Source organism: Malurus melanocephalus, unplaced genomic scaffold (assembly GCF_030028575.1).
Source record: "Malurus melanocephalus ecotype Western Australia unplaced genomic scaffold, MMel_1.1 scaffold_363, whole genome shotgun sequence".
Classification (NCBI taxonomy): Eukaryota; Metazoa; Chordata; class Aves; order Passeriformes; family Maluridae; genus Malurus; species Malurus melanocephalus.
In genome coordinates this window covers 442319-469964 of record NW_026623595.1, presented here as the reverse complement: position 1 = coordinate 469964, position 27646 = coordinate 442319, and the positions used below count along the sequence as shown (strand labels likewise).

Here is a 27646-nt window from a genome sequence, read left to right as displayed (position 1 = left end):
GTCTCCGGGCCGAGCTCTCCCTCCTCCGGCAACGGCGGGGATGGGGAGGGGGAGCGAGGGAGGGGCGCGGAGGGGTCGGGGGACGTTAAAATGCAGCATCATCCTCCGGCCCCGGCGAATTCGGCGAGTGTGTGTGTGTGAAGGGGCGGAGGGGGGAAAGCGGCAGCGGAGCAGCGGGGCCGGGCGCGGGGCTGCGCGGGGCGCGGAGCGGAGCGGGCACTGCGGAGCCGGCAGCGCTCCCGGTGCAACGCCCGAGCCTCGCCGGAGAAAGGGGGGCACCGGGCGGGAGGGGAGGGAGGGGAAGGGGGGCGGCGATGCTGCCTGGCTTGGGGGGAGGGAGGAGAGCGGGGGAGAGAAAAAAAAAGAGAAAGAGGAAAAAAAAGGCAAGGACCCCCCCTTCTCCCTCCCCTGCCCGGTCCCTTCCATCCCCGGCACACACACACWCACCCGCACGCACACACACACCCCATTGATCAATATTTGGCTGTCTTGCTGCAACTTGCTGCAGTCTTTTAAAGGAGTAGTAGAGAGAGAGGGAGAGAGAAAGGGAAACTGGCAGGAAGGGGTAAGGAGCTACACATGTCACATGTGCTTTCTAAGACGGCCAGGAGCATCTGCAGGCTGGATCTGGTGGAGGATGCTGCGGCAGGTGATACACAGAGGGCTCCAGTCGTTTTTCTACAAGCTGGGCTTATTCGTGAGCAGGCATCCGGTGTTTTTCCTCACTGTGCCCGCAGTCCTGACCATCATCTTCGGCTTCAGCCTGCTCAACCGCTTCCAGCCTGACACTGACCTGGAGAGCCTGGTAGCCCCCAGCCACAGCCTGGCCAAGATCGAGAGGAGCTTAGCCAGCAGCCTTTTCTCCCTCGATCAATCCAAAAGCCAGCTGTATTCGGACTTGCACACCCCGGGGAGGTATGGCAGGGTGATTCTCCTCTCCAAACCCGGAGGCAATATTTTGCATCAGGCTGATGTGATCCTGCAGATCCACCGAGCCGTGCTGGAAATGAAGGTGAACTACAAAGGCTATAATTATACTTTTTCCCATCTGTGTGTGTTGAGAAATCAGGATAAGAAATGCGTGCTGGATGATATTATTTCAGTGCTAGAGGATCTGAGGCAGGCTGCCCTCTCCAATAAGACAACAGCCAGGGTGCAAGTGAGCTATCCCAACACTAAATTAAAGGTATGCTCTTACTGCATGCTTTTGCCAATTAAAGAGGCAGCACTTCATTTCTTGTCCTAAACAGCAAAGAGAAATATAATCATATCTATCTCTCTCTATGGAAATGTGTGTGATCTGGGCTTTCCTCGTGAAGCAGCTGAATCCAGTGCCTTGCTTTTGTTCTGGGTGAGGAGGGAGGGTGGGGGACTGGACGCTGCCGGAGCAGGAGAAGAAGGGAGCGGAGAAGAGCCTGAGCACCGGGAGACCCTGCAATGCCTTGAAGGTTCAAAACATGGGGGGAAAGGGACAGGAGGTTGGTGGGGAGGATTGAGATCTGGTTTGCACTATCACTTTTTCCAGCCTCACTGCTGTGGTGGGATAATTTGTCTTTAATGTGGTCAGAGAAAGCTCTCCTCAAAGGCACAGWGAGGTCCTGTATCTCCCTTCCCCTGCCAGTGTTGTAGGAGCAGCAGGAGGTTTGGGCCAGAAGCAATTTCAGGTGTCCTGCCTTCTTTACCTGCATGCAAAGAAGGGGAAAGGAAGTGAGATTTTTTTTTTCCCTCTGGGTGTGAGAATTATTAACTCTGTCGCTGATGGATGGGCTGGAGTTTTGGGATGGATTCCACCAGCTAGAGGCTTCCGGCAAAGTTGAAACAAGGTAAAAGGTGAAAGAAGTTTCAGCCCCCGTAATTAAAAGAATAAACAATTTGGCACAAATTATCTCAGGACTATTTCCCTGGCACACAAGCACCCATCTGCTTTCCCTCCCATCTGGAGCAATTYCGCTCACCAGGACTAACCTGCTGTGAGTAAACAAGGCACAAAGTTTGCAGGTGGCTCRTGAAAGAAGTTTCTGTGGATTACAGTATATCTGCATGCTCCCTTGGGCATTGCAYCAGAGGCAGGATTTATTTAACTGACTGTAACAAACTCCCTGGCACACTATTTACTCATGGCTCAGGTCACAGGGAAGAGGATRCGCTTCTTGTAAACCAGAGATCCATGGGTTTATCTGGACCCTTTTTTCAAAGAGTTCCTCGGGGACAAGGGAGACAGTGCTCTTGCAAGTACCAGCACCAAGATCCTGAAGTTATAATTTKTTTCTTACTGTTCATTTACTAGAACAAAATCCCATAAAGTCAGTTCCTGTTCCGAAATCTGAAGCAGAGACATAGATTGATTTTATTGCTCTTTCTGCTTCAGTAAAAGGGCCAGGTGGAACAGCTTGGATTTGGTCCCATGGCTGTAGATGTTACAGTAATTGCTTTGTGGAAAGTTGTGGCTGCCTGAGTTGTGTGTGGAAATGAAAAGGTGTCCTTGCTACTGCTGAAAAGTCCTGAGAGCAAAGAGTGCTCAGAAAAACAAGTTATTCTGGATTAAATATCCCTGAACAAGTTTTATCTTCTAGCTTGCTGCAAAGGTTATCCCGCTATTGCAGAATTAAAATGCTTCCTTTGCATTTTGCTTATTTTAMAAGTTAAGATTAAGGCAGTTCAGTGAAGAACACTGGTAGTCTGGACACATAGTGTTATAATCAGTTTTATACAGAAATAGTCACCCTCAATGAGTGAGTACTCTCTCAATCCAGGTTAATTTTATTGTGTAGAGAAACCTGAACTGAGCTTGGGTAAACTAGGATGGAGTCACTTGTAATGTGGTTTTTTTGTTAGAATATTGCCTACAGCTACTCCTTTTTTAAAGATAAAAGCAAAGAAAATGACAATGTGGTCTGGATTAGTTACTTATTGGTTTGGCAGATAATTCASACAGAGGGAAAGGTTCTCCCAAAGCATGGATGTCTAACTGTGACACYGCCAAACACCAGCCCAGCATCTTCYATCCCMCAAGGAGTTGTKGTGTATCATCWTCTGGGTGAGGAAATAAATKTCCTTAAGTATCTCAGTTAAAACTGGACAGAGCAGGCAGCTTTCTACCCAGTGAAAGATGGTAAAGTCGCCAAGTCTGTGACTGCACTTCAGAGAAAAACCAGCAACTGCAACCCRTTTCTGTGGGTAGGGAGAGTTCCAGCCTTTACTGAGAAAGAGAAACACACTTTTCCACGGTTTTCCTTTTTCTTATATGGTAAGGGCTCTGTTATGAAGCTCTGTTATGTGGTCAACCCTGAGTCTGGGCTGGTCTTCATGGCATGTCTGCAGAGACTCAGYGTCTCTGGTCTCTTTGGCTCCAGCTGCTGGGATTAAATTACTGTCTTGTATAAATTAATTCACTATTTCATCTCTGTCATTTCTGTTGTCCCATCTAACAAGAATTAGGAAGCTGAGGGTAAAATTCTCTTGCTCTCTTTCAAGCCATGGGCTAAGTCTTGGTTTAATCCAGGCTCTATTGACTGACCTCCCTCTCTTTGTGCCTCGGAGCAAATGTTGTAGAATCCTGGTCCGTGTTTCTTGTTTTGAGATGTCGTGTTTAACCAGAAATATCTCAAATGCTGCACCCACTTGGGCACATCAGTTTCTGGATGTTCAGCGAAGGCAAACAACCCCTGTGGCWATATCTGTGAGGTTTTTTATTTCTTTATACTTGAGTTGTGACATTAAGGAAAAGTTACAACTAAACCTCGTGGGGCTGCAAACAAGAAGGCCAAATCTGCCTGCTCTTATTCAGTGTGGGCCAGTGTTCATCGCATTCACTGGTCCATGTCAGCTTGGGATCCTTCTCAGCTAAACTTTCCTGCACCATTAGGACTCACCAGGATCTTCTAGGTTGCCTCACTTTCCCAAAGGTTGCATTGCTTGGTTAATCCTGGTAGGTTTTGCTCTGCCTTGTTCTTCTAATAATGGCCTCAGAGTGAAAATTATTCTAAAAACAATGTGAGTTTTCAATACTGAACCATGAAGGTGCTCCAGATGTGTTTAGTTTGCAGCTGGCATGGGTCACGTGTCAAACTGCACTGGTCCGGGACCCACAATGACAGCGTCGATCTGTTCCACTCCCGCTCCATCCGGGGACTGCAAAATTATCTTTTAGTTTTTTATCTCACTCAAGCCTTGTGAGTAGCTCTCACTTTATTTCTCTTCTCATCTCCTGATGGAGGCCAAATCGGTTCAAATTTCTCAGGTGAGGCTGGCTGAAGGCTGGCAGGGGGTGAGCTCTTGGCAGGTCTCCCACGGGGACTTTGTGGGAACCACTCAAGCARGTTTGGAGCAGCTGTTATTGGGTTGCACAATCTGATGACACTTCTCAGCTTYTCCTGAGGAAATCTGGATGTGAAGGATAATTGTTTAACTGTTACTTGCTGTAGTGTTGGAAGAATTAATAGCCCAAAGTACTTCTGCTTTCACTATCCCTCCGAAAGTTGGGAAGTTGGTCTCTCCACTCACCAGAGAAGGGACAGAGACAGCACCCACAGTCTGAGCACAGGCTGCAGGGTGATTTCCAGGGTCTGAGATGGGTTTAACATCCACTCTGGCAGCTCAGGGGTCACTGTGGGCTAGTGCAGGTGAAACAGGATGTAGGAAAATGCCAGCTCCCATTGCTTTGGGGACACAGTAGCCTGTTCACTGCAGTCTGCAGCCCAGCCAGAGAGTGACTTGCCCAAGGTCATGCMGGCAGACAATGGCAGAGCAGCAGAACAAAGCTGGATGTTTGAAGTCTTGATGGAGACATTTGTGGTACATCCTGGAGAAACATTGCTCATTCTTTCCTCAGTCCAGGACATAAAAATGATGTTCYTGTGCTTGGGGTCTGGACTGTGCCCTAAGTTGCATAGACTGGGCAAAGCTCTACTGAGAACTAACCATCAGTCATCAAACTGTTAAATCTCAAGTTCTGGCAAATATCAGCATTGTTTGTGTCAGTTGAGACTTCCAGAACGGTGCCTGGGCATGACCTGGGAGACAGCATGGGAAGGAGTCCACTCTGGGTTGGTAAATCTGCTCCATCCTGCCGATAACAGTGCGTAGTGTTCTTAGAAGTGAACTCTTTCTGCCTCCGGGGCCAGAATGTGGTCTGAGGCACAGTTCATTTRTTGGTATAAACAGGATGTTTGAGAATGTGAGGATTACTTCTTGTATACCATCAAATATGAGGGAAGATACTGTTCATTGACCCTGATTCACCTATAACCATGGAAAATTTGCTGTCTTATTCCAGAAAAAAATAAAACCAAATAAAAATAATGAAAATTATTTCTGAACACAGTCCTTATCTGGAAGGGGAGAAAAAAGCATAAAAATATTTTTTCAGGTATTTCCTCTTTACTGTTTCATTGTTTCTTTTCATGTTTATTTGCTAGTTTGTCTGAGAAAGGATAATAACTGAGAATTTGCCTGTCTGAAATCAAAATAAATATGACAACTGCTGGTTTAAAGGAACCATTGTCAGCAGATTGGTTTCTGTAATACTGCCTTCAATTAATTAAGTATCAGTCATTTATGAACACTAGACGAAATAGCAGCCAATAAACCAGAGATCTCTATTACCACATTTGTGATAAACACATCAGCTGGATATTAAATCTGCTCTTGCTTAAACAGAAACGTTTCTTGAATTCGTTTAACATCTTGAAACCTCTAATTGCAGTTTTGCTACTGGCCAGATTCTCAAATTTTCTCACATTAATGGCCACACTTTTAAATGAATCTTGCTCTATTCTCCACGAATCTTGCATTCGTGGATTCTTTCTGACTGCTCTTAAGATTAATCCCTCCTTGGATGTCCCTGAGGCATGGGCCACCTCCCTGGGACAGGGAAYATATGAAAGCAGAGCCCACCTACACCAGAGCAGGCATCTGTGCACCAATAATATCCACAAACYGATTATTCCTCCAATAAAATCAGTTCAGGGGTAAGATTGCCCTAACTCTAATGAGCAGATGCTGCCTTGGAGGCAGAGTGGCTCTGCACCCATTTATGATGCCACCTGTCCCAATCCAAGCATGCACTCAGGATCTTGTGAGCTCCTCTGCGGCTGGAAAAACCTACCAAGTCAAAGCGAAATAATAAAACACGTGCAGGGAGAAGATCAAAAGAGGGAGGCTAAAGGCTGCAGATAGTTTTCATCTCAGCCTCTCAGAGGCAGACAGGATTGGGCAGGCTGAGCTCGGAATAGCTGCTCAGTAGCATGAAAGTAAGTGGAAAATGTTTGAAGCCTAGTAGCATCTTCTGGTTCACAGATTGGGAAACTAATTTGGGGGGAAAAAAGACCGTTTTACTCTTCCAACTCTGTTTCTATACAGTCCAGCAGCACTGGGGAGGGCTCCTCACCCTCTTCACCTGGATGGGCTGGTGGAGTTGTGCCTTTGCTGAGAGATGCACATGTCAGATGCAGATGTCAGCTCTTGTGGATGTGATCAGGCAGCCTGTCTGCTAAACATGGGCAAGCAATTAAGTGTTTCCTTCAATTTTTGGGAGAATTCTGTACTCCTTCCTTTGCTTAGTACGCTAGGAAAGGTGTCTATCTTGGCTCTGACAGACCAAGTGTTAAGATAACTCTGTTCTGTAAAAGCAAGGCCAGACTATGAGCCCTGACTGCACCAGGGACATGAAACTGGATTAACCTGTACCAGGATAAGCTATTCCAACTTAAACAAATGGAAAAAGGGCAGCAGAGAGCTATCAAAGAGAGCATGAGTGTTTGGGAGGTCTTTTTGCATTGCTGTTCTTCAGTTTGGAGCTTAACTTTCCTTGTGAATCTCTGACATTCCACCTTTATCTGACCAGGGGTGTAGACAGCAAGTTCTTTGGGTGTGGGATTCATTCCTTCCCATCCAGCAGCTGAGAGCAGTGGCCATATAGAAGACTGCAAAGAAAATATTCTCCTTTGACCTTTTGGATGACCTTGGTAGTCTGCTTCATGCCTTTCCCTCCCAGCTATTCCACTTTTTGGTTCTGTCAGCACTTGCAGGGGGACACGGCCTTTTGTGCAGTGCCAGACCTTGATGTGAATAATAATAAAGAAGAAATTGGAAGCTTGTTTAGGAGGAGAGAAGAGCAAGATGCAATTATAAATCCCTTCCATCAGTAACAATGGCTCATCCCCGTGGATCTGGGATGGATGTCATCTGCTTGCAAAGGTAGAAAATCCAGCAGAACTTTTCCGTTTTCCTAAAAAAGATAATCCTGTATGGACATACAAAAAAATTTATTTCCTTCACTAAATATTCAGTTAATGCTTGCCAATGTTTCTACACTGACATGGTATCTTCTTATAACTGCCAGCCCTATGTTTTTTCAAAATGTCTTTGTAGCCCCATACTGTACTGGCTGTGTTAGCTGTTGGGGGGCTTTGAACTTCTCTCTTTAGATTTATAACAGATGGGTATTCTTGGTATCTGTGACAAGAATTAAAACAAATTCAGCCACCACAATGTTAGCAAGGCAGGGGAACAAAATTTATTAGAAGATGTGACATATTGTCAGAGAAAGATATTTTTATGGAGCGGAGAGGGAGAGGGAATGGGGGAGGGAGACAAAAGGAGACAGAGACAGAGAGGAGATCCTTTTACATATTCTATGGTAGAAGTGACAGGAACTTTGTAAGGACAAAATTAGATTAATAAATATGGCCCAAAAAAAGTTCTTAAATTATTTAGCATCCTTTATGCATATGTGGGGATGCATATTACATGCATATCTTTATTAGCTGGAAAGCAATGATGTAAGTAAGGCTGTGCTAGGCATTTGGAAAATAGTAATCTAAGAGCAAAACCTGTATTAAACCTCTTCAGACATTAAGAGATAAAAGACCTCCATGCACTCTGTGCAAGGGTGAGAAAAACCTGCTGACTGGTTCTCCAGAAGTGAATTGAGTTGGGGAAACCGTGATCTCGCATTTCTACTGAAAGCTTTTAATTTATGCTGGCCCCACATCCACTGCTCCCTCCTAGTGCAAATAGTGAGATGTGGCTGGGACTTGAGCTGCAAAACAGCTTTAAATACAGATGAAAGTCTTCAATAAATAGGAAAGCAGGTGCTGTGTGTGATGGAGAGTAGACGGGAAGACAATGAGAGGCAGAAGGAGCAAGCTATAAAGCCTTTTACACCTCTTTTTCTTGCTGTATTAGTCCTGTTCTCTGTTTTCCTAGCTAGCAAGGTGCGAGATGCTCATGTGGAGAACAGGCAGTGAAGGAAGTTCTTGGAAGTGAAGCTGTGAAGCATCCTACAAAGGCAGAGAGCAGTGACTGAGTCYCTGAGCACTGCAGAGACGATCACACGTGGTGCCACATGTCATTGCCCTAGCCCTGGGCTCACCGGGTGTGAATTAGCCTCACTTTTACACTGGTCAGGCCATTTGGGAGCAGGAGCTTAAGCTGGAGTGCTGGAGATCTTTGATGACACTAGCAAGGGTGACCTGGTGGCAGCAGGGAAATTTCCAGCTAAAAAGATTTACTGTGGAAATAATCTCAAGGGCAACATGGCAATTATTTTTTGGTGGCAGCTCTGGTATGAAATTTTGCTGAAGTTTTATCTTCTCTTTGGCACCACTCACACAATGGTGGGCAATTCCTACACAACAGCATTTCTGCGTGCCCAGCAGCAACTCTGTGAGACTCCAGACAGCCTCATAGCTGAGTTGGCCAGATCAGCTGCTCTCCCCAGTTTTATGTTTTCCACCAAAGACACCCTCCTCCAGCCCACTCTTGCCAGCAAACTGGCATCACAGCCAGGGAACTGCTGGGTGATCATGGGTTGTGGGACTGGCATGTCACTAGCTGACTAATTTGCAGAAAGTTTTGGTCTGATAATGGTCTATAGCTGAAAAAAATTAGTTGGCACTACATGTGCAATGTTTCCAGAGTACGTATGATGGCAAATATTTTGGTGTCTTGCAGAACAATTTTTCTTTAAAGATACCAATTACACAAGCCCTGAAGCCTGCTTGTCTGTGCTGAGGGCATCTGAGTAGGTAAAGGGCAGTCCTGCCTTCCTGCCCCACACCTTGAAAGGCAAAACACACCACTGATACTCTTAGAGGAATGCAGTGTAAGCAAGGGGGATTAAAGTTCCACCCCCTAATGGGTCAGCCTGCTGCAATTATTTCCTTGTGCTGACAGTGAGAGACCTGGGAGGTGCCAATAAATTCTTCCACAGGGTGACCTAAACACTGACATGTATCCTCTCACAATATATCAAACATCACCCACAGGTCTGGTTCTGGGGGCACCTGAACCTCGTGCCCAAGTTTGGCACCAAAACAAGACAGAAGAGCTGCCCTTGTGTGAAACAGGATCTTGCTTTCCTTTCACCTTGTGCAATTGTTCCCACCCACGTTACACAAGTGTTGTCAGTCTGACGGGCAGGTGCTGTTCTTGCCACACACACGCTGCATTTTTGCACATGTGCCAACAGCTTCCCAAAGGTGCTACGATTCAGCGGTGCCCATGGAGTGTTTTGCTGCTTCTGTTCTAAGTCCTGCATTACCTGGACTAAATCGTGCACGACCTGTGCTGCAAAAGGGCTGGACCAAAAGCTTTCAGCTGAATCTTTTTTTATCTGAAGTTACAGTACTCTTAAAACCAAAAGCATTTGTGAAGCAATATCTACCCTGTTCCTAATTTTGTTTTGGAGGATGGAAAGAGAAGGGAATGTTCCCACAGTTTCATTTTGACATACCCCTAACAAAATGTTCACTTTTTTTGTATTAAAATGCTTCTTTCTGGGTGCTCTTTCAAAATGATTACAAAAATATTTTTCTCTCACGTTATACTTTAGATTAGAAAGTAATGGAGGAAAAAAGCAAAGTCACTTTAAGAGTAAATGTTTTCCCATGTTCAAACTTTTGGGAAGGAAAATCACAGCAAAATAAAGTCACCCAGATAGCTGAGGACACAGCTCAGTCTCCCTAAACACAAATGAACCCCTCAGGAGGGTGCACTGCCTCTTGTAAATGCAGTTTTATGTGAGAGACCAAGGCACTGTGTGGATGGGACAAGTGATTCTGGCTTCCAGTTTTCCAAGCCAGTTTAGTTTGTAAAAAAAATTGTGGTTCATTAAGAAGAAAGATGTTGTTAGCACTATTTCATTATGTAATTCCATGTCTTTGACAGAATCTGCGACTTAAATATTAATCACCTTTTTCCTTACCATTTTCCAGGATGAATTCTTAGTGTAGATTTTAATACATTAACAAATTCAGTGCCGAGCAAATGCAACAAGGAAATATTCACGGGCATTGTTTTCCCTAAAATCTACAGTTCAGTTTGTTCAGGTTCTTGACTCCTTGGGTGAGGTTTTATTCAAAGAAAAGCACAAAATATCCCCCAGAAGAGATTTGACCCTGTAGAATTTTGCATCCAGAAGACAAACCCACTTCTCTTCAGGAGTGGCTGKAATGTGTGGTAATAAATATTCTAACAGCAGTGTTTCTTTGTTAACCAATGTAAATTTTCCTGTCCATAACTAATTTCCCATCTGCATATAGAAAACAGTGGTCACCCAGTTGGTGTACAACACATCTGTCATTGCAAATGGCATAGAAATTTGGGACACCAGCAGAGAAATGTGAACATTTCTGAAGATTTACAAATGTGTCTCCACTCCTTTCTTTCCCTAGGCTTCGAGATTAGCACAAGCATTAGGCTTTAGGTATATACTCTAAAATAAATTTCTCAAGCTTGACAAGCTTAAGAGCTCCCCTGCTCTCATAAAGCCTTTTATGTTTAGGTTTAGGCAATTCAATTTTAAAGAAAAGGGGGGATTTTTTTTTGTAACTCCTAAAAGAATAAAGCTTGTATCCTTACAACTTTCACCATCTTCTTGCCTTAAGTATCAGATTTTGGAAGTGGGAGAAAGAGGACATCCTTGAAGGGAAATTTGTCTTATATAAATGCCAAATGCTGTAATTGCATATGATCCATGGTCTTTTCATCACAATATTCACCTCAAAAGGCAAGTTAAAGCAGGTCATTTGTCACTACTTAACAGATCTGAACAAAGCTCCTTTAGGAACTATTCTGATACTTTCATTGCGGAAAACCCAATTACATTTTGAAGTAGCAAAAATAACAAAGAAAAATAAGGCAGAATGGGATGTGTTTTTATTTCCTTTAGAACAGCTAAAAAAAAGATAACCAGGATAGGGAATAGTGTGGGATGAAGCTCAAAACACTCAGGTTCACGACTAAATCATTTGATTTGGCTTTTCCCACAGCCTCCTCAGTGAGGATGCAGTGGACACAAAGGACAACCTTTCAGATGTTGTTTGGTAAAGGAGCAGTCTGGGGTGTGGGATGGTGGTTTTGGTGCAGGGCTACGCATTCAAGAATTCATATTCTGCTGCTACTTCTCCTTTATATTGATTTTTCCCATCATAAAGGAGGGCTGTGGTGCTGCTGGAGAAATTCAAAGAGCTGTTGGAGTTTTATGAGCCTCTTCCGTGTAACATCAAGAGGTCAAAGACATAAAAGGTTTATAAGGTCAGTCTAACCCATTCCCTGGTCTGCGCAGGATTATGAGGAAACCCTAATAGAGAAATTAATTCAGATTGGCTTGGATGGGAAATCAGTCATGTGGGTTGGAAAGTGGCTGAAAGATTGTAAACGAGGAATCATGATAAATGATAATGTAACAAGTTTATGGAAGGTATCTTGCAGGGTATCTGGAGAATTTGTGTTAGGTCTGGTCTCATCTAACATCTCTATTAATTATCGGGAAACGGAATTGAATTGCACAGGAGTGAAGTTCACAGATAATATTAAGCCAGGAGGACATGTCAGCAGCAGCTGAGTCACAGAATTTACACAGACAGATCCAGAGCAGTTAAAAAGCTGAGCAGAAAATATTACCATTTTCTGAAGAGCTTTCTTTGCATTTTAGTGCCCAAAGGGCAACGTAGGGTCCTCCCTTGGAACCGATTCCTGTTAGCTGAGTTCTGCAAATCTCAAAGCGAAGGTACAGCACTTAAATGACGTGACCAAGGTCAAAGACAAAGTTGATGTTGAAGCTGGAGTTTTGCAGCCCCCAGAGAAAGAGCACTAACATTTACTTCTGACTCTGACACTGCTTTGCAAGTACGGACATTTCCGTACTCGATGTTCTCCTTCCACCTTCACCGTCTTGCAGATCAAGCTCAGCAGGACACCCACAGCTCCCCGTGTAGAGCTTGAACAGTGCTTTGGAGGATGTGTTAAATTATGAGGGAAGCCTTGATAGAATGTTGATTTTCTTTGGTTCTTTTGTTATTTTTCTAGAACAAAACCAGTCTGCTTCTGGAGTTTTGTGCTGACTGTGGATTTTTGATGGGTGATTTGATTTGGATTTGGATGATTTCTGAAAGTCCTTTKGCCATGCTGTGCATTGTTTGATTGTTCCCCAGCACTTCAAATCTGAATATCCTCATACCCCTAATGTCACAAATTGGCTCCATTTTGTCCCTGTTGAATTTTGTCATTTCTTAATTGTATTTTGGTTGTGCCAGGGAAAAATTATGGCAGCAGACAGTCCTAAAACTTAGTTGAACAGGATAGTTATGAAACATTCAGCTGGATCATTCTTACTGTTTCTCATCCAGCTTGAACATGATTGCAGACCAAGTGTCTAGGAAATGTCTGGTGATATTTATGAAAAGAACAGTTCACTCAGGCCGTTTCTTCTCCTTTTTTTGACCACAATGTCAGGGTCTTTGCTGCAGTGGATGGGATCTGGTCTGGTCTTCAGAACTGGGCTTTGACCCTACCCCTAGGGCCTGTGATGAAGCAATTTGTGGATGCTCATGCAGAGAGTCACAATAGGAAAATTCATCCCAGAGATGGGATCTGTTTCCTCTAATTTGAGCCCTTTTTCATTCAGCATCTCATCTAAGGTGGTCCCAATGTGCAATCAGAGGAAAGAAGGGTGAACCTCCAGGAACAATGCATTTCAGTTTTTCTGAGCATCTACATTAGRACGGGAGAAACTCACCATTCAGAGAAATAATACTCATATTATGCATTAACGTTTCGGGTTAAAATTAGGTGAGTTGAATGCCACAATACATTTATTTCAAATCACCAGAAAGAAAAGTTTGATAAAATTTCTGTAAGCATGGGGATAGGCTAAATCTAGATATCTTTATTGAAAAAGCTCATGTCAGATGGAGCATTTCCAAAAATCCTAGGGAATATTCTGTGTTTGCACCGACATGAGAAAAAACTTCCCAGAATAATTCCATGGGGAAAATCTAGGCTCCTTCTCAAGTCCATTGCAACTTTTTCTCTCTCCAAATCTCTGACAGGGTTTTGAAAAACTCTTTTTGGAAATTATTATTAGACAGTTGCAAAAGARCTAAAATGCATTAATCTGAATAAGGAATTAGCTCACACTGAAGGAACTGGAATTAAATGCCATCCTCTTCCAAAATAGATTGCCAGATATTGGCAGTTTATTTCAGTAGGGAGACAGATATTTCGCAGAGTGCTCAGAAGACAAATGCTGAAATTCCATCATCTGGAAGTGCTTTACCATCTGATTACTCTTTGGCTTACTCTATCTGAATTTTTCCCTAAATATTTGTTTGAAATCCAAAGGTGGCTAGATACCACAAGGTCCCACCATCTGCAGCATTTTTGTTTTAAAATGAAAAAGTCCAGTCCTTCTTGTTCTGCCAGAACCAAAACCTTTCCAAATAGACTATACTAATATAAATTGAAAAATCACTTTGCACAGCAGGTGATTTTGAAAAGCTTTTTTTTTGTTTTTAACATCTATTGCATTAAAGTAATTGTAAAATGTATATTTGAGAAGAAAAGCTTTGATGTCTTGCAGGGAAACATCTGAAATAAGTTGAAAAGACGGTTGTTAATACTATTATTATTTACAGTGAATATTCTGCATTTCTCCAGAAGTGATTATAGACAGTAATTAAATATTCATCTTACTTGGTAGCTCAAGTTCTTTCTTAACAGCAGCACTACAGTAACRTATACATCTAGGCACACATATAACCTAACTTCAAGCATTTTATGAAGKTACCTATATTAGGCTTTGGGGCATTGTAGGCTTTAGGAGGACTAAATTCTCCAAGAATGAGATTCAGTCCATTTAAGATCAAAATGGCCCTCCAGAGGTGCCCTGTTTTCCTYTTTTCCTGGAGCAGGCAGTGCAGTAGTCCTGACATTTTCACAGCAGCCCTGACATTTCCAACCWGACGCCTTTCTCAGGCAGCCTGACTCAGGACCTCAGAGCCTGAATTCTGACTTCTYATGTTTTGAGTTTTGCTCTGGCTGAAGAGGTACATCCAAAWCAGAAACTCTCCTTGAAGATAACAGGGACTGTGTACCCAGAGTGAGGACAGACACTCGGCTGTGAAATACAGCCCCCTTGAGGATGGAGCCGTTCAGGGGTGGCACAGCTGAGATCGCCACCAGACAGGGGGGCCTGAGCAGAGAAATTAAAGAAACCTTCTGCCGGATGGCAGCAAGGACGGGATTAGGGGATTAAATCTTTGTTTTGTTTTTGTTTGGTTGGTTTGGTTTTTTTTCCTCCTGTTCCGTTTGCATAAACCTGGATTATTTCTCCAATCCATTTCACCATTCACCACATGAGCAGCTGCTCCCAGGTTTGGCAGGGAGAAGATGCAAGCTTAGGGCAGAGAGGGAAAGGACCTTTCTTTTGGCAGCATCACCAGCTCACACTGTGAAATGCAGAGACTAAAGAAGGTCCAGCAGCAGATTGGGAAGATTTGTGGAGCACGGGCAGCTCCTCCAGCTGTGTGTTTGCACAGCACCTTTCACAGCAGGGTCCTGGGCCGTGCCAGAACCTCACTGGTGATCAGTGATTATGGTCTGAACTGAGACCTCAGGATCTGCTGGGCTTTCTTTGTGTCCTCCCAGTCCTCCACAGCACAAAGGCTGCATGGAGATAATTTTCCAGGCATGCAGAGCTGTTCAATGGCAGTCCCTGCAATCTCTAGGTGAAGGGTTTGGGATGATGTAGAATTTTCTGTTTGCCTTACACTGCTGTTTAACACTTGTTTATCATTGCAATGTGCCCTGTGCTGAAACAGTGCAAGAGTAAAATTGAACAAACACAGAAATCCAACCCTCACAGTGTCAGTGAACTTCCAGTGTAAGACCTCTCCAATGATGAGAGGCAATGGGAAAMCCAAAGYAGAGAATCATAGAATCATTTAGGTTGGAAAGATCATTGAGTCCAACAATTAACCCAGTGCTGGCAAGCCCACCACTGAACGGTGTCACCAGACACCACATCTATATGTTTTTGGATGATTCCAGTTGATGCCATGGACTTTGCTTTTTTAAATTGGAATAAAAATTAAATAAGACCTGTTAGAGGATCACACATAACAGCATCTTCATCTCTATGGGCTGCTTAGAAMATAATATCTTACCATGAAGGGCACACATTACAAGGTGATCTTGAGAGAGAATTTACAAATATAAAATATTCCTTTTATATTTTTATAAATATAAAAGCTACCTGCTGATGTTCATACGTGGGAGTCAAAAATCTCTTTGAATGTACTGAATTCAAAAGTACCCTGGGTGGGAGTCAGCAGTACCCCAGCTACAGATAGATTTTAATGCAGAAACACAGGCTGGCTTAAATGCTTCATTCCCACTTCCTCTTCCCAAATTCTTGTCCAGCACCATGAAAAAAAAAATAAAAAGAAAAGGAAAAAAAAAAGGAAAACGTCTGAAACTAGACATTTTTTTGGCTCTCTCCAGCTAGCAAATGGCCAAACTCATTAAAAACCAGTGTGTGCTGTAGAGAAGGGAGGGATGCTTCACAGTAGAGAAATTGCTTCACAATGCCAAATCTGAGAATAATAAAAAAGAGGGGAAACTGATTAATTATCTCTTAGAAAAGAGGAATTTTCAACTAGAACTGCTAAGTGTCCTCAACTGTATCTGCTCTGTGCAGTGCCTTGTGTTACCTTGCTGAGCATTGTGAGAGTAGAATTTCCTGTTAGGACTTGGATAAGAGCACAGCAGAATCKTGTGTTCAAAAGCTGAGTTTAACTAATCAAGTTTAGTTGTAAATTAACCTCAAAACCATTCTAGCCCCAAAATCTTGCCACATCACACTTGGCTCTGTCTGATTCTCAGTTACTTCTTTTCTTCTTGCCTTTGATAGAACATTTTTGCAGTGTTTYAGTTCTTTGGCTGCTGGTCCCTGGAGAAAACGGGATGAGCAGAGACAGATAAAATTAAAGAGATGTTTGCCAATATAAAACATAATTTAAAAAGAAAAAAGTACCCTTTTCTRTGTCATTATTGAAACTTCAGATTATAAGGGTTTAAATGATTCCTGTGGATCTGCTTTACTGCTCACTTTTTATTCTCTGCTGTTTGTTTTTTAACATTTCCTTAAAATGAAGTCATAAAATCAGGCAAATCCAGTCCTTTTTGCTTTCTGGCAGGTTTTCTCCCTATTTCTTCTGTGTATTGGGCTTCAAGTGGTGTAGGGAAAGCAAGTAGAAGAGGCAGAGTGGGATGCTAACAGAGCAAGAGGGCTGCAAATATGTCAGTGAAAACCTGTGTCCTCTCTTTGGAATCTTCTRTTAGGGACAGTCATTGGATCCCATTCTCATCCACCCAAACCTCTTCACCTTGGGCTTATGGAGTATGTGACGAAATTTGCAAGCAGTTTTATGTCTTTTGCTTTTGGTAATACAGAAAGAAGACAATAAGGTATTCTATATTTTTAGTGTTTTCTGCTATCTTTTTTACTTTAGTAATTAGCATCTTGTTTAACCTATAAGTCYGTGGACTTCAAGAAAGCTTAAGATTAAACATTTTCCAGAGATACAAAAAAAAWTTTAGTGTAATGTTGCCTTGTTTATTCCATTTGGAGAAAGACATGACCCTCTTGAGACATCAAAACTGTATTGGATTTCACTTGGGTACAACATAGCTTTAATTCATTAATTTGCTTACTTTTTGTTGCTAATATAATTCAAATCACTCCATTTAGGATAAGAATTTCTCTATTAAAAAAAATCGAACAGTTCCATTCTTCCTCCTCCTTCCAAGCAGCTAATTTCGTTTCTTTTTTCATTGAAGAGATGGAAAATCAACAATACTCTGAGACTCCAAAGATATCTTCCATCTGTGTCATGAAAGACTCTGTCTTGATGCATCATGGCTTAGAAACGGACAGAGACTGAAAATTGGGCTAGACAGACCACTGATCTGCACTGAAAAAGCATTTCTTGGGGTTTTTTTTAATTCTCTTTGCAATTTTCTTCCTTTCCTTTGAACATCTTTTAATATTGTACTTGAGCTGTGGAGGAAATAAGAATTAATATTGAGTGTTCATTGATTAAAAGTATTCATGATATAGATTCTTAGAGACTGCCAAATATGAGAGATAGTAAAATCATTCTTCAAACACATTCCTGCACATGTGAGTGAGAGGGTGTAAGTGTATATATCCAAATATTGGTGTTTTATGCAATTCCTGTGAATATTTCTGTCAGTGATTCATTCCTGCGTTTCTGCTTGTCACAAACTCCTTTGGGATGAACAGTAGCTGTGGACAAGACCACAGAGACAAGCACTAGTTTTGTGTTTTTTAATTGTACCTGGGCATTTTTCWAGGCTTAGCAGATGGCAGAGGCTTAGATGTTGTCCCAGTTTGCATAGGCAGAGAGTCACAGCTCCACCATGCAATGCAGGAGCTCGGATATCCCCCCCATGAGACATCTCCTTGCAAAAGTTCTGGTCTGCAGTGACTACTTTTACCATCAACCCTCATCCTGGAGGATTTACGGGCCACATGCAGCCTTACCTTCRGCTGTGTGATTCCTGCAGAGGGAGAGGCTGTGAAAAGCAGAGGCTGATCCCAAGGTGCTGCCACAAGGGCTTGTGATCCTGGGCAGGGCAGAGCACGAACTCCAAGGATAATGTACAGTGAGGAGGGAGCAGGGGCTCTGTGCCTACTGAAAACAAGAGGAGAGTTGTGTTCCAAGACCTGACCTGGTACATTTGCACACCCAGGGTAACCTATTGCTCAAGAATCCTGCTGACATGAATCCCTTGTGGGACTTCTGTCACTGACAACAAGCTGTGCTGAGCCCCCCACCTTTGTCCTGAGCAAGTCACCCCAGTGTTCCCAGGCTGCTGGGCATCCAAAGCCAGCTGTGCCCTTCACCCCTGCACCCATCTCATGGGGCTGGTATTCAGACACCAGCTCACCTGCCTGAACTGTCTGTGCCAAAGCTATTTCACTGCTGTGCCTGTGTTGTGCTCCTGAGGGAGGTGAGAGCAGAAAAAGGCAGAGACCAGCTGTGCCACAAAATTATCTCCCAGTGCTTGTGGTTCTCTTTGTGCCATCTGTGACCCCATCCCATGTTCCAGCACCCTTCCCACCTAGGGAGGTGAGTGATCACAGCCCACGTGGGTATTGCTCATCAGCTTCAAGGACATCACTGTGTCCTTGGGTGCACGGGTGCTGTTCAGGACAGCGGGGGACAGAGTTCTGCTGGGCAGTTAATCTATTCCTCTTTCCCAAGAGGAACTGAGAAGAACTAAATAGGAATCTTGTGAGTGTAGGGGTCCGTTGAGCTGTGAAGAGCTTGAAGATAGTACAAAGAATGAAGCGGGGTTGGAAAGGAGGTAAAGGTGCAATAAAGTCTAGGAGAGAAGTGGGGTGGAGCTTTTCTAGGAGACAGAGGGCTTATCTTTTATTTTCATTCCAGAGGGGTGTGTGAGGGAAGGAGAAAGTGAAGTAAGAGACTTTTCTACCCTCCTTCTGTCCTTCCCTCGCCTTGACAGAGACACCCAGTGGAGGGTGGTGAAACACAGGAACAGCTTGTCCAAAGAAGTGTTGGATGCCCTGCAAACATTCATGTCCAGGTTGGATGTGGCTGAGCAACCTGATCTAGATGAAGATGTTCCTGCTCATTGCAGGGGTTTGGACCAGGTGACCTTCAAATGTCCCTTCCAACCCTGACCACACCAGGATTCTCAGAAAACCTGACAGGGTGATTCTGAAGGAACAAAGAAAGAAGAACCACTCAGAAACAGCCTGTTCACTGCCAGAAGCTCCTCCAAAGAGAAGAGGTCTCTAATAGCAGTCACACTTTGCTATTGCACCCTTATGAATTCTTCCATAATTTGATTTCGTTGCTAGGGACATTTCTCTTATTCTCTGTTATTAGTACTACAATATATAAGTCTCTTGAAGCACTCTTCATCTGTTCTTGTATTTTTCGTCAAAAACTAGAAACACAAACTATTAAGAATAGGAGCACAGGCCCAGAGTAATCAGGAAGAGATGCCAGATGGTTTTGGTTATCTTTTAGGTGCTCTGTGTCCTTACCTCTTTCACTTAAAAATCACACTAGCGGTCCATGATTTCCCTGGGAAGGGGCTGAAGTGTTGTGTATTTGTTAACCAGCAGGATGTGTCTGTGAAGGGGCCAACATGAGCCAGGAATGAAGAGACAGGTCAGGCAGCTTTCAGCATGATAACAGCTGGGGTCAAGTCTTAAGTAATCTCGTGCCTCTGCCTTAAATGGAGAGAGACAGGCAACTGCAGAGAACAAATCTGCTTTTGACCTGTACCTCAGGATGAAGCAGATGATCCCTTGGATGTGCCTGACTCTTCACAGTGACTATAAACCAAATTTGCTTCAGTTGGTGATCCAAGCCTCATCATTGGTGGGTAGCTGGAAATAACCAAATTATTCTTTTTTCCTGGACAACTTCTCAGGGCTGCTTTCATGCATTACGTTTTTGCTGTGTGAACAGACCCCTTGGCCATTGCTGTGTCCCTGTTCCCAGCCAGACCTCAAATGTGCTGCCCTCAGTGTTCACCTGCTCTGGATGCTCCCTCCATCCTTCATCCATCCAGARCAGCTGAACAGCAAACAGTGCAGGAGCACCTACACAGCTGCAAGGGCAGGAAAACTGCTACATCAAAATGTGTGGGAAAATGCTGACATGAATCAGCATTAGGTGCTTTGGGCTGGAAAGGAACGCTGCAAGAACTTTTGGAGATTGGTGGCTGTGTGTATCAGGGATCAACTGCTACAAGATCTCCATTCATAACTGTACCAGGGACAGGGACAGAAAAATCAGTTTGATTGAGGAGGAAAAACCTCCCTCTAAAGTTTTACAGTGACACTGCAGGGAGCATGAGCAGCCCAATATGTCAAACTTTTAATAAAAGGAGATTTAAATTTTTTTTTTTTTTTTTTACCTTGAAATCTGGCAACTGGCTGAAAAGCAACTTGCTTTATCCTAACCACTGTGGTTGTTAGCATAACACTTTCTGTGACCTACAGTAGAGTAGGAATGTCCTTATCAGAAGGAGAAACAACTGCATTGATTTCATTAGGATGTTTATCACACAATGTATTTCAACAGACATTCCTGGTTGCCCTCTGTAGAACATTTTAAGCTTTTAAGATAAAATAGTATGCAACCAGGATGGCATGCTTTATCCTAACATTTCTATAATGTAGCTTGATAATGATCCATCACTCCAGTTGATGAAAGGTAGTGGATAAAGAAAAATAAAAACAGAGATAAATTTGCTGGCAAAGGTCCTGTAGGTATATTTGAATGGGAGTGATCAAGCAGTAGGGAACAAGGGCTGCTTCCCTCTTTGTCAGAGATTTGAAAGGAGTTTTAAAGCTCTCTTCAGCACCAACCTCTGCTGAGCAGGGTGCTAAGAAGGCAGGAGCCACACCCTCCCAAAAATACCTCAGACCCTCCCTTTTTCATGAGAGAGGAAAGACAGTGGAGGCTGATGCCATTCAAAGCAGAGATGAATGACAGAATAATTYATGTTGGAAWAGACCCCTGARATYGCTGAGCCARCYATTGASTYCCCACGGCCAGGCCCACCACTAAAMCAYRTCCCTCAGTGYCARTCCYYACAGCTGGYCCTCCCTACCATTTCCTTAGTGACWACARTCCTGCTTTCTTTCTAATTTMAYRTGATCTTGGACAAAGCAAATSCCCCAGCAGACAATGAGGCCCTGCCCGGGGCTGGCGCTGCAGTGACCCCACAGAGGGGTAGGAGCTGGGCCTGAAGCAGCTGCACTGAAAATATGAAGGAAATAAAAAAAGGTCACAGGTAATTTTAGTAGTAAGGGAGTATTTCCAGTGTCCCTCTGGGCTGCGTGCTGAGAGGATCTGTGCCTACTACTATTATCACTAGCAAAAGATATTTATCTCAGTAGGAGCAGCTGGTTTTCTCTAACCTGAGAGGCCCTTAGCTCTGGAGCAAAACTTCCCGTGCCACTTGCATATCTTCTTTGGAAATTAAGGGTCCAAGCATCCTTTACAGATAAATTTCCAGCCTGAAAGTGGTAGGGGTTTATTCTGTATCCATTGGTGAATTCTATTGCTGAACAAACAAGGAGTTTGGATTTTGAGCCACATGCAAGGTCAGGGCTGCATAGACACAGGTGGCAAAGTCCGTCATGCTGGGGAAAATGAGGGTGAAGCTGTTCCTGCCTGTTATCTTAGTTCTCATTCTCCTCCCTTTCAGAGTCTAAAAATATCAAATGGCTTCGGGGCATCTAGAAAAAGAGAAGGAAGAACACAAAAAACAATTTAGTACTGTCCATTGAAGCAAAGAACTTTGCTCAGTGTCTGTTTTAGATGAAATATCACATGCCCTAGCAAGTGATCTATATTTCATTGCATCTTTAAAGGTGTTCAGATCTGGAGAGAATTACTTGCCATCAGAATCTGGGAGAACAGACTGTGTTAAGTTTTCATCAGACATTTAAAAAAATTAGAAAAGAGAAAGACACATASACACAGCCTGGAAATCAGAAACAASATGCCAGCYATGGAAATGACCTTGCTAAAGATAGTTAACATCTCCTGCTGTAGATTCCTCTGGAGAYACATGGGTATGAAATCATGTAGATCCAGTAACTATTATCACTTGTTTATTTGAGGTTATTTTTCTGCATATAGGATGAGAGAGCAGCAACAGATGTAGGTAAAAGTTATCAGGGGACTGTGGCCTGAAACACCAAACTATTGTTATGAAATTAAAAATAGCAACATGTAGGCATAAATCAGGAAGGACGTGCTAATTATCAGCAGAAAGCACCTTTTTCATGTAGAAGTATATGATATAARAATATATGAGATAAGAATCTTGCTCAAAACCTGACTGGCTYTTCAGGCATCACTTAYACAAGTCACTGTGGCCACATTTTGGTTTTCCCAGACCTTAAGCTTAGTACAGCAGAATAGCCCTTTGTGCCTCCTTCTTTTTCTAAGGTGGTCCTGGAGGACAACAGAGAACTTGGGGCAGTGAGTAACTCCCCTGAAGTTCCCATGAGACGTCAAGAAGTCCTGGCTTGGACTCTGGGAGGTGCTGAAATTCATGTTGGCAGCACAGGGTCTTCATTTTCCCRCWYATCAATTGTCATCCATAAAATGGGRTGAATGAATGACTRTTTTTCCAASTATWTCTTCTGTSTTCCTTGCTAAGATTGWAACCACTGCAGAGAAGCTGTGATTGTCCCAACTCTAGACATGTTCAAGGAGAGGTTGGACAGGATCTGTAGGGACCTGGACTAGTGAAAGGTGTCCCTGCCCATGGCAGGGGGCTGGAATGAAATGATCTTTGAGGCCCCTTCCAATACAAGCAGTTTTATGATTCTACGATTCTCCAAGAGCTGTATTGGAGAAGATGCCCATTTTCCCAKGTGCTGTGGTTCCCTTTCCCATGGTTTGTGTTTGCAYGCTGAAACAGCAGCAAAGGCAAACYSCTTGCTYAGACAGGAACCAACCTGCCTCCAGAAGGAAAGGAACAGACCAAATGTCCTCACAGCAATCTGGCACCTGTGATTTCCTCAATTCCATTGGAAAGCTTACTCTCTATTTTGCTGACATATGAGCTGGGTGCCCCATTGTACATCAGTGTAAAAAATAGCAGTTATCTGCTGTTTCATGGGAGATACGGCAGAACATGATTTATTTGTGCCTGCTCGGCTGCCTCCTTTGAAATGCTGCCGTCGCTTACTGCACTTTTCGCAGGGGAAGGCAGATGGTCATCACAAAGTTTCCCATAACCTTGCCGTGCCTGCTGCATAGTGAATCAATGAAACCTGAATTACAGAGCTCTGTCTGGGCTGGGAGCTGTGCTGCTAAAGCATCCTGCAGTGCCTGCAAGCCTCTGAATGTCAGCACTGCCCAGGCACTTAGGAAATGTGAAATTTCTCTCTAAAATTCCAAGGCGGTGCCAAATGGGGATTTTTAGCTGCAAAGTTGCATCCGATGTGAGCCAGGACTGCATTGCTCAAGCCTTAATTACCAGCTTGGAAATGCGCTTTTTGTGAGTGTTTGAGTGTTAGGTATGACCTCTCCTTAGAAAGAGTAGAAATAAAAAAATCCAAACAGAATTCGAGCATGAAATTCTGGGGACAAGGATTTTTTGGAGTCTGAACAGCAGCAGCTGCCCCTCTGTGATAGCTGTCTCTGCTTATGTGACATTTACAATGAGGCTYCAGGTGATTTGAGAAGCTGGCACCAGACTGCAGCTCACCTTTCGTGTCAGCTTGTGCCAGGATACCCTTGCCAGAAGCCGCTATTTCGGTGGGAAATAACAACTGGGAATAGGGAAAAAAATGAACTTCTGAAAAGCACTTTGTCACGTTCCCTGGGCTATGGCAGGCAAACGYTGGGAACAGTGTGAGCTCCTGCCATGAAAGTAGGCAAAGGCAGAAATTTCTCAGTGGGAGGATTACCTCCTTTACACCCCTGATTGAAGGCAAGGTGAGTACATAAAACATTTTCAGCACTGTCTCCCAATTTCTGATATTTATTTGCTCGGTGAGTCAACATGCTGGAAGACATCTATGTTTCATAAAGCCTCATTTTGCTGATTTTTCCTTAGGATGGGATTTATTGCTACGGACAGGTCTAGCAATTTCAGATAATGATCTGCATGCAGCACAGGTGCTTCTAGAAATGGTTAATGCTGGATATAATAGATGTTAAAGTGTCTCCCCAAATGGTTCTGGCCTTTTCTCGTGACTGACCATGTATGTGTGTGGAGGGCAGAGCTTCTCCCAAATTCAAGCTGTCAACTCATTCCAGTAGTGTGCCTGGGCATAGAAAGTTATCTCATGTGAACTCTCTGCTGCAAGGTGGTTTCAACATCAACTGGCTTGATAATGTTTAGTTTTTATTAAATACGAGAGGAAATCAATCTGCAAACTTATAATCCAATTTATGTGGGGGAGAAAGCAAAATGTTATTTGGTGTGCAACAGACACCTAATCCCTGGATTTAGACTTTTTGATCAAAGAGATTACTTGTGCTGAGACAATTTCCTTCACTGAGTCTTCCTCAGTTTGCAACTGGATTTGATCTTCTAGATCCAGACAGGCTTCTCCTGTCTTGGAAGGGGCACTTAAAGTTATCCTACAACCAGTGGCAGGGACCTTTTTTACAGGACCTTTCTTATTAGATCCTTCTTACAAGAAAAGAAATAAATAAATAAATAAATAAACAAAACAAGTATTTAAATGGGCCAGATAACAAAAAAAAGGCCCGATTTTGTTAATAGACAGAGGCTGATCATGAGTGGGCCTGATGTGTCCTTTACTCATTGTCATATGTCATATGTCCTAGCATATACCAAAATAAGAGAAAACAAAGGTTTATATTCTTGAAATATAAAAAAAAAAATCTTGGCTAAATTGAAGAGTGAGGTAGATTCTTTTCTCTCTGCCACTGATATAAATCCAYGAATCTCAAATAAACAATTCAAAAAGTCTGATTTAAATTATATTTTTCTGGAGACAGGGTAGGTATTAAACTTTGTGCATCTGTCTCTATACTACGGAATCAGGCTTCATTTTCTGTATGTTTCCAACTTCTAGAAATCATTTCCAAAGAAATCACAAATCTCCCATAAATTAATCTTTATCTCAAACTTTTCGTAGTAATTGGAGATTTGTCATTGTCCATCAGTTAAATGTGGAAGGTCATCCTCTCCCATGAGGTGAGGAGCTTGCATGCAACATTTCAGTCCCAAATACCTGGGAGCATTTGTGACTACAGTAAATATCTGAGCAGCCCCTGAACTGCAGCACAGAAATGCAAATGAGTCTGTAATGAGTGAGACAGAGTTGTGGCAGGGAGAAGGGACAGGTCCAAAGCCCAYGGGGATGAATGGCACAGCTCCTGTTGAGTGCAGTGGTGTCTGAGCAGAGCTCTGGGCATGTCTGTGAGAGGAGACTGAGTCTATCACTTTATCACATCCCAGGATAACCACATGCTCATCTTTTCTGCTTTCTCTCCCAGGATGGAAGGAGCAGTTTCATTGGCCACCAGCTCGGAGGGGTCATGGAAGTGCCAAACAGCAAGGACCAGAGAGTCAAATCAGCCAGAGCCATCCAAATCACTTACTACCTCCAAACGTATGGCTCTGTCACCCAGGACCTCATTGGGGAGAAGTGGGAGAGCGAATTTTGTAAACTGATGCACAAGATGCAGCTGGATCACCAAGATCTGCAGCTCTACTCACTGGCATCCTTTAGCCTCTGGAAGGACTTCCACCAGACCAGTCTCTTGGCCAGGGGCAAGATTTTGGTGAGCCTGATGCTGATTCTCCTGACTGCAACCCTCTCGAGCTCCATGAAGGACTGCCTGCGTAGCAAACCTTTCCTGGGCCTCCTGGGAGTACTCACTATCTGTATTTCCAGTGTCACTGCGGCAGGGATATTTTTCATTACTGATGGAAAATATAATTCTACTCTGTTGGGAATCCCTTTCTTCGCAATGGGTAATTATTTATCTTCATAATAATAGGATTAACAGAGTTTAATGACAGGATTGTAAATTACATCCTGGGTTATAAAGTGCAGATTTTACTTTGAGTGAAAGTCTAAGTCATTTTCATCTTGCTAAATTGATCTGTGCCTTGCCAAAAAAAAAAAAAAAAAAAAAAAAAAAAAAAAAGAATAAAAGAAAAATAGAAAAAAAGGAAGAAAAATGGAAACAAAACAAAGCAGTAGCAACAATAAAAAGCAAATGACATTCCTGGAATCTCGGCCAGTATGAGAGAGGGGCAGTTTTATTGATCTCTGTTACAGAATGAAGGAGAAATTGTTATTGAAAACTAGTCAGCTCAGCAGACAAAATGGATATGTGTTGACCCGACTTTGATGGGAGGCCAGCCAAAAGAGTGAGTTAAACAGGAGGGTACCAAGGAAGGGCAGATTTTAACATCCTTCCCCAGGAGGGCTTTCCTTGGAGCTCTGCCTGAGGGGCAGAGTGGCACAGGTTGGTGTAAGAATAAGATTGATGGACTTTATCTCAGAGAGGAGATTAGRGTTGTGGTGTTTGCCAGGCTGTGAGCACAGGGCCTGTCAGGATCTGTGGCACATAATCCCTTGGTTTGTGAAGTCCCAGATCACCTGCAGAGATTTCCTTTGCATTGCACCCAGGCAGGGGAAAGTGCAGAAGAAGAACAAATGTGAAACCCAGTTGTTTAGGCACAATTGCTTTTATTCCTTCTGTTATCGTTCWGTTACAAGCACTTTCAGTGCATCTGTGTGGTTGATGATTTTGCTGGGAAGTTGGAAAGGCAGAGGGAAACGTGCYCAGCTCAGTTTTGGAAGCCACCTTGTTCAGTGCCCTCATACCCAAATTTGTCAGTTTTGCCATACCATGAGCCTGAGCCCCAGTGATGACTCTGTGCAAAATCTCAGTTGTGGCAGCCCAGACCTAAACACTCTCATGCAGGATTTTTGATGGAAGGGAATCTTACCTGTGGCCAGAGCTCTGCATTTTTACAGCTAATTTCTTAATTTCCATTTATGCTTCTASTTCTCCAGACCAAGTACTGTGTCAYGGTAAGAGACAACAAAGTATGCAAAGCCACAAGCAAGAGTYAAGGTTTGAAGAAGGGTCTTATACCTTTCTTAAAATCTCAGCCTCCCAAAAGACCACTTYTTCTTGTCTTTYCYTAAGAAAACTCCTCTGGGTGTGTGYATCTCCCAGTCCCAACCTCCTATTTAATCTATCCCCTAAGAACGCATCTGTGCCACTAAACAAGGCTGAGCTGTGGCCTCASCAGCAGCTGCATGAGGTGGGAAGGAGTGGAATGGAGTGGATGGTCAAGATTCCAGAAGRGAAAGAGAGGARTGAGGCAAAAGACTCTAAGGAATGKCATGTTTGGTTCAGCCTCATTAACAGTGATAAACAAGGCCATGCCAAAGCCTCTAATTCAGTCATTTGCACAGTTACATTGTGACAATGGCCTCTGGCATGGGCTGCCCTGTGCCTGCTCTTCAGATGYTGTGCATGGCCCTGTGGTGTCRGAGGAGCTGATGGAAARCAAATGCTGGGATGGGGRAAGGGAAGAAAGTCAGCAGAGAACATGTCAGGTTGTGACAGGGATGGATGCTGAGCTGGGAGAGGGCTGTGAGTTTAGGAAACAGAGAATGGAAAGAGTATGATCATGAGGAAGAGGGAGTCATGATTGTTATCAGAGTTTGGCAACTACCCTGGTGTGACTGCCTTGCTTGAGCAGCACGTTGAAGTAAAGGCAAAAAAAACCCTGAAGTGATAAAAACACCTTCCCTAGATTGTGTATT

The 27646-nt window shown here is 43.4% G+C and overlaps 1 protein-coding gene across 2 annotated transcripts in view; it reads left to right on the top strand.

Annotated features, from left to right (window-relative positions):
* The first annotated feature begins 576 nt into the window (after window positions 1-576).
* The window catches only part of PTCHD4 (patched domain containing 4), an 80318-nt gene continuing 53248 nt past the window's right edge, over window positions 577-27646 (top strand). Inside the window, exons 1-2 of one of the 2 annotated variants that reach the window (XM_057378572.1) lie at window positions 577-1012; window positions 25350-25830. In XM_057378572.1, coding sequence (XP_057234555.1) covers window positions 587-1012; window positions 25350-25830 — 907 coding nt within the window. In that variant the 5' untranslated portion in view covers window positions 577-586. Of the gene's footprint in view, window positions 1187-25349; window positions 25831-27646 lie in introns of both variants that reach the window. The other variant, XM_057378571.1, reaches the window with a different exon arrangement.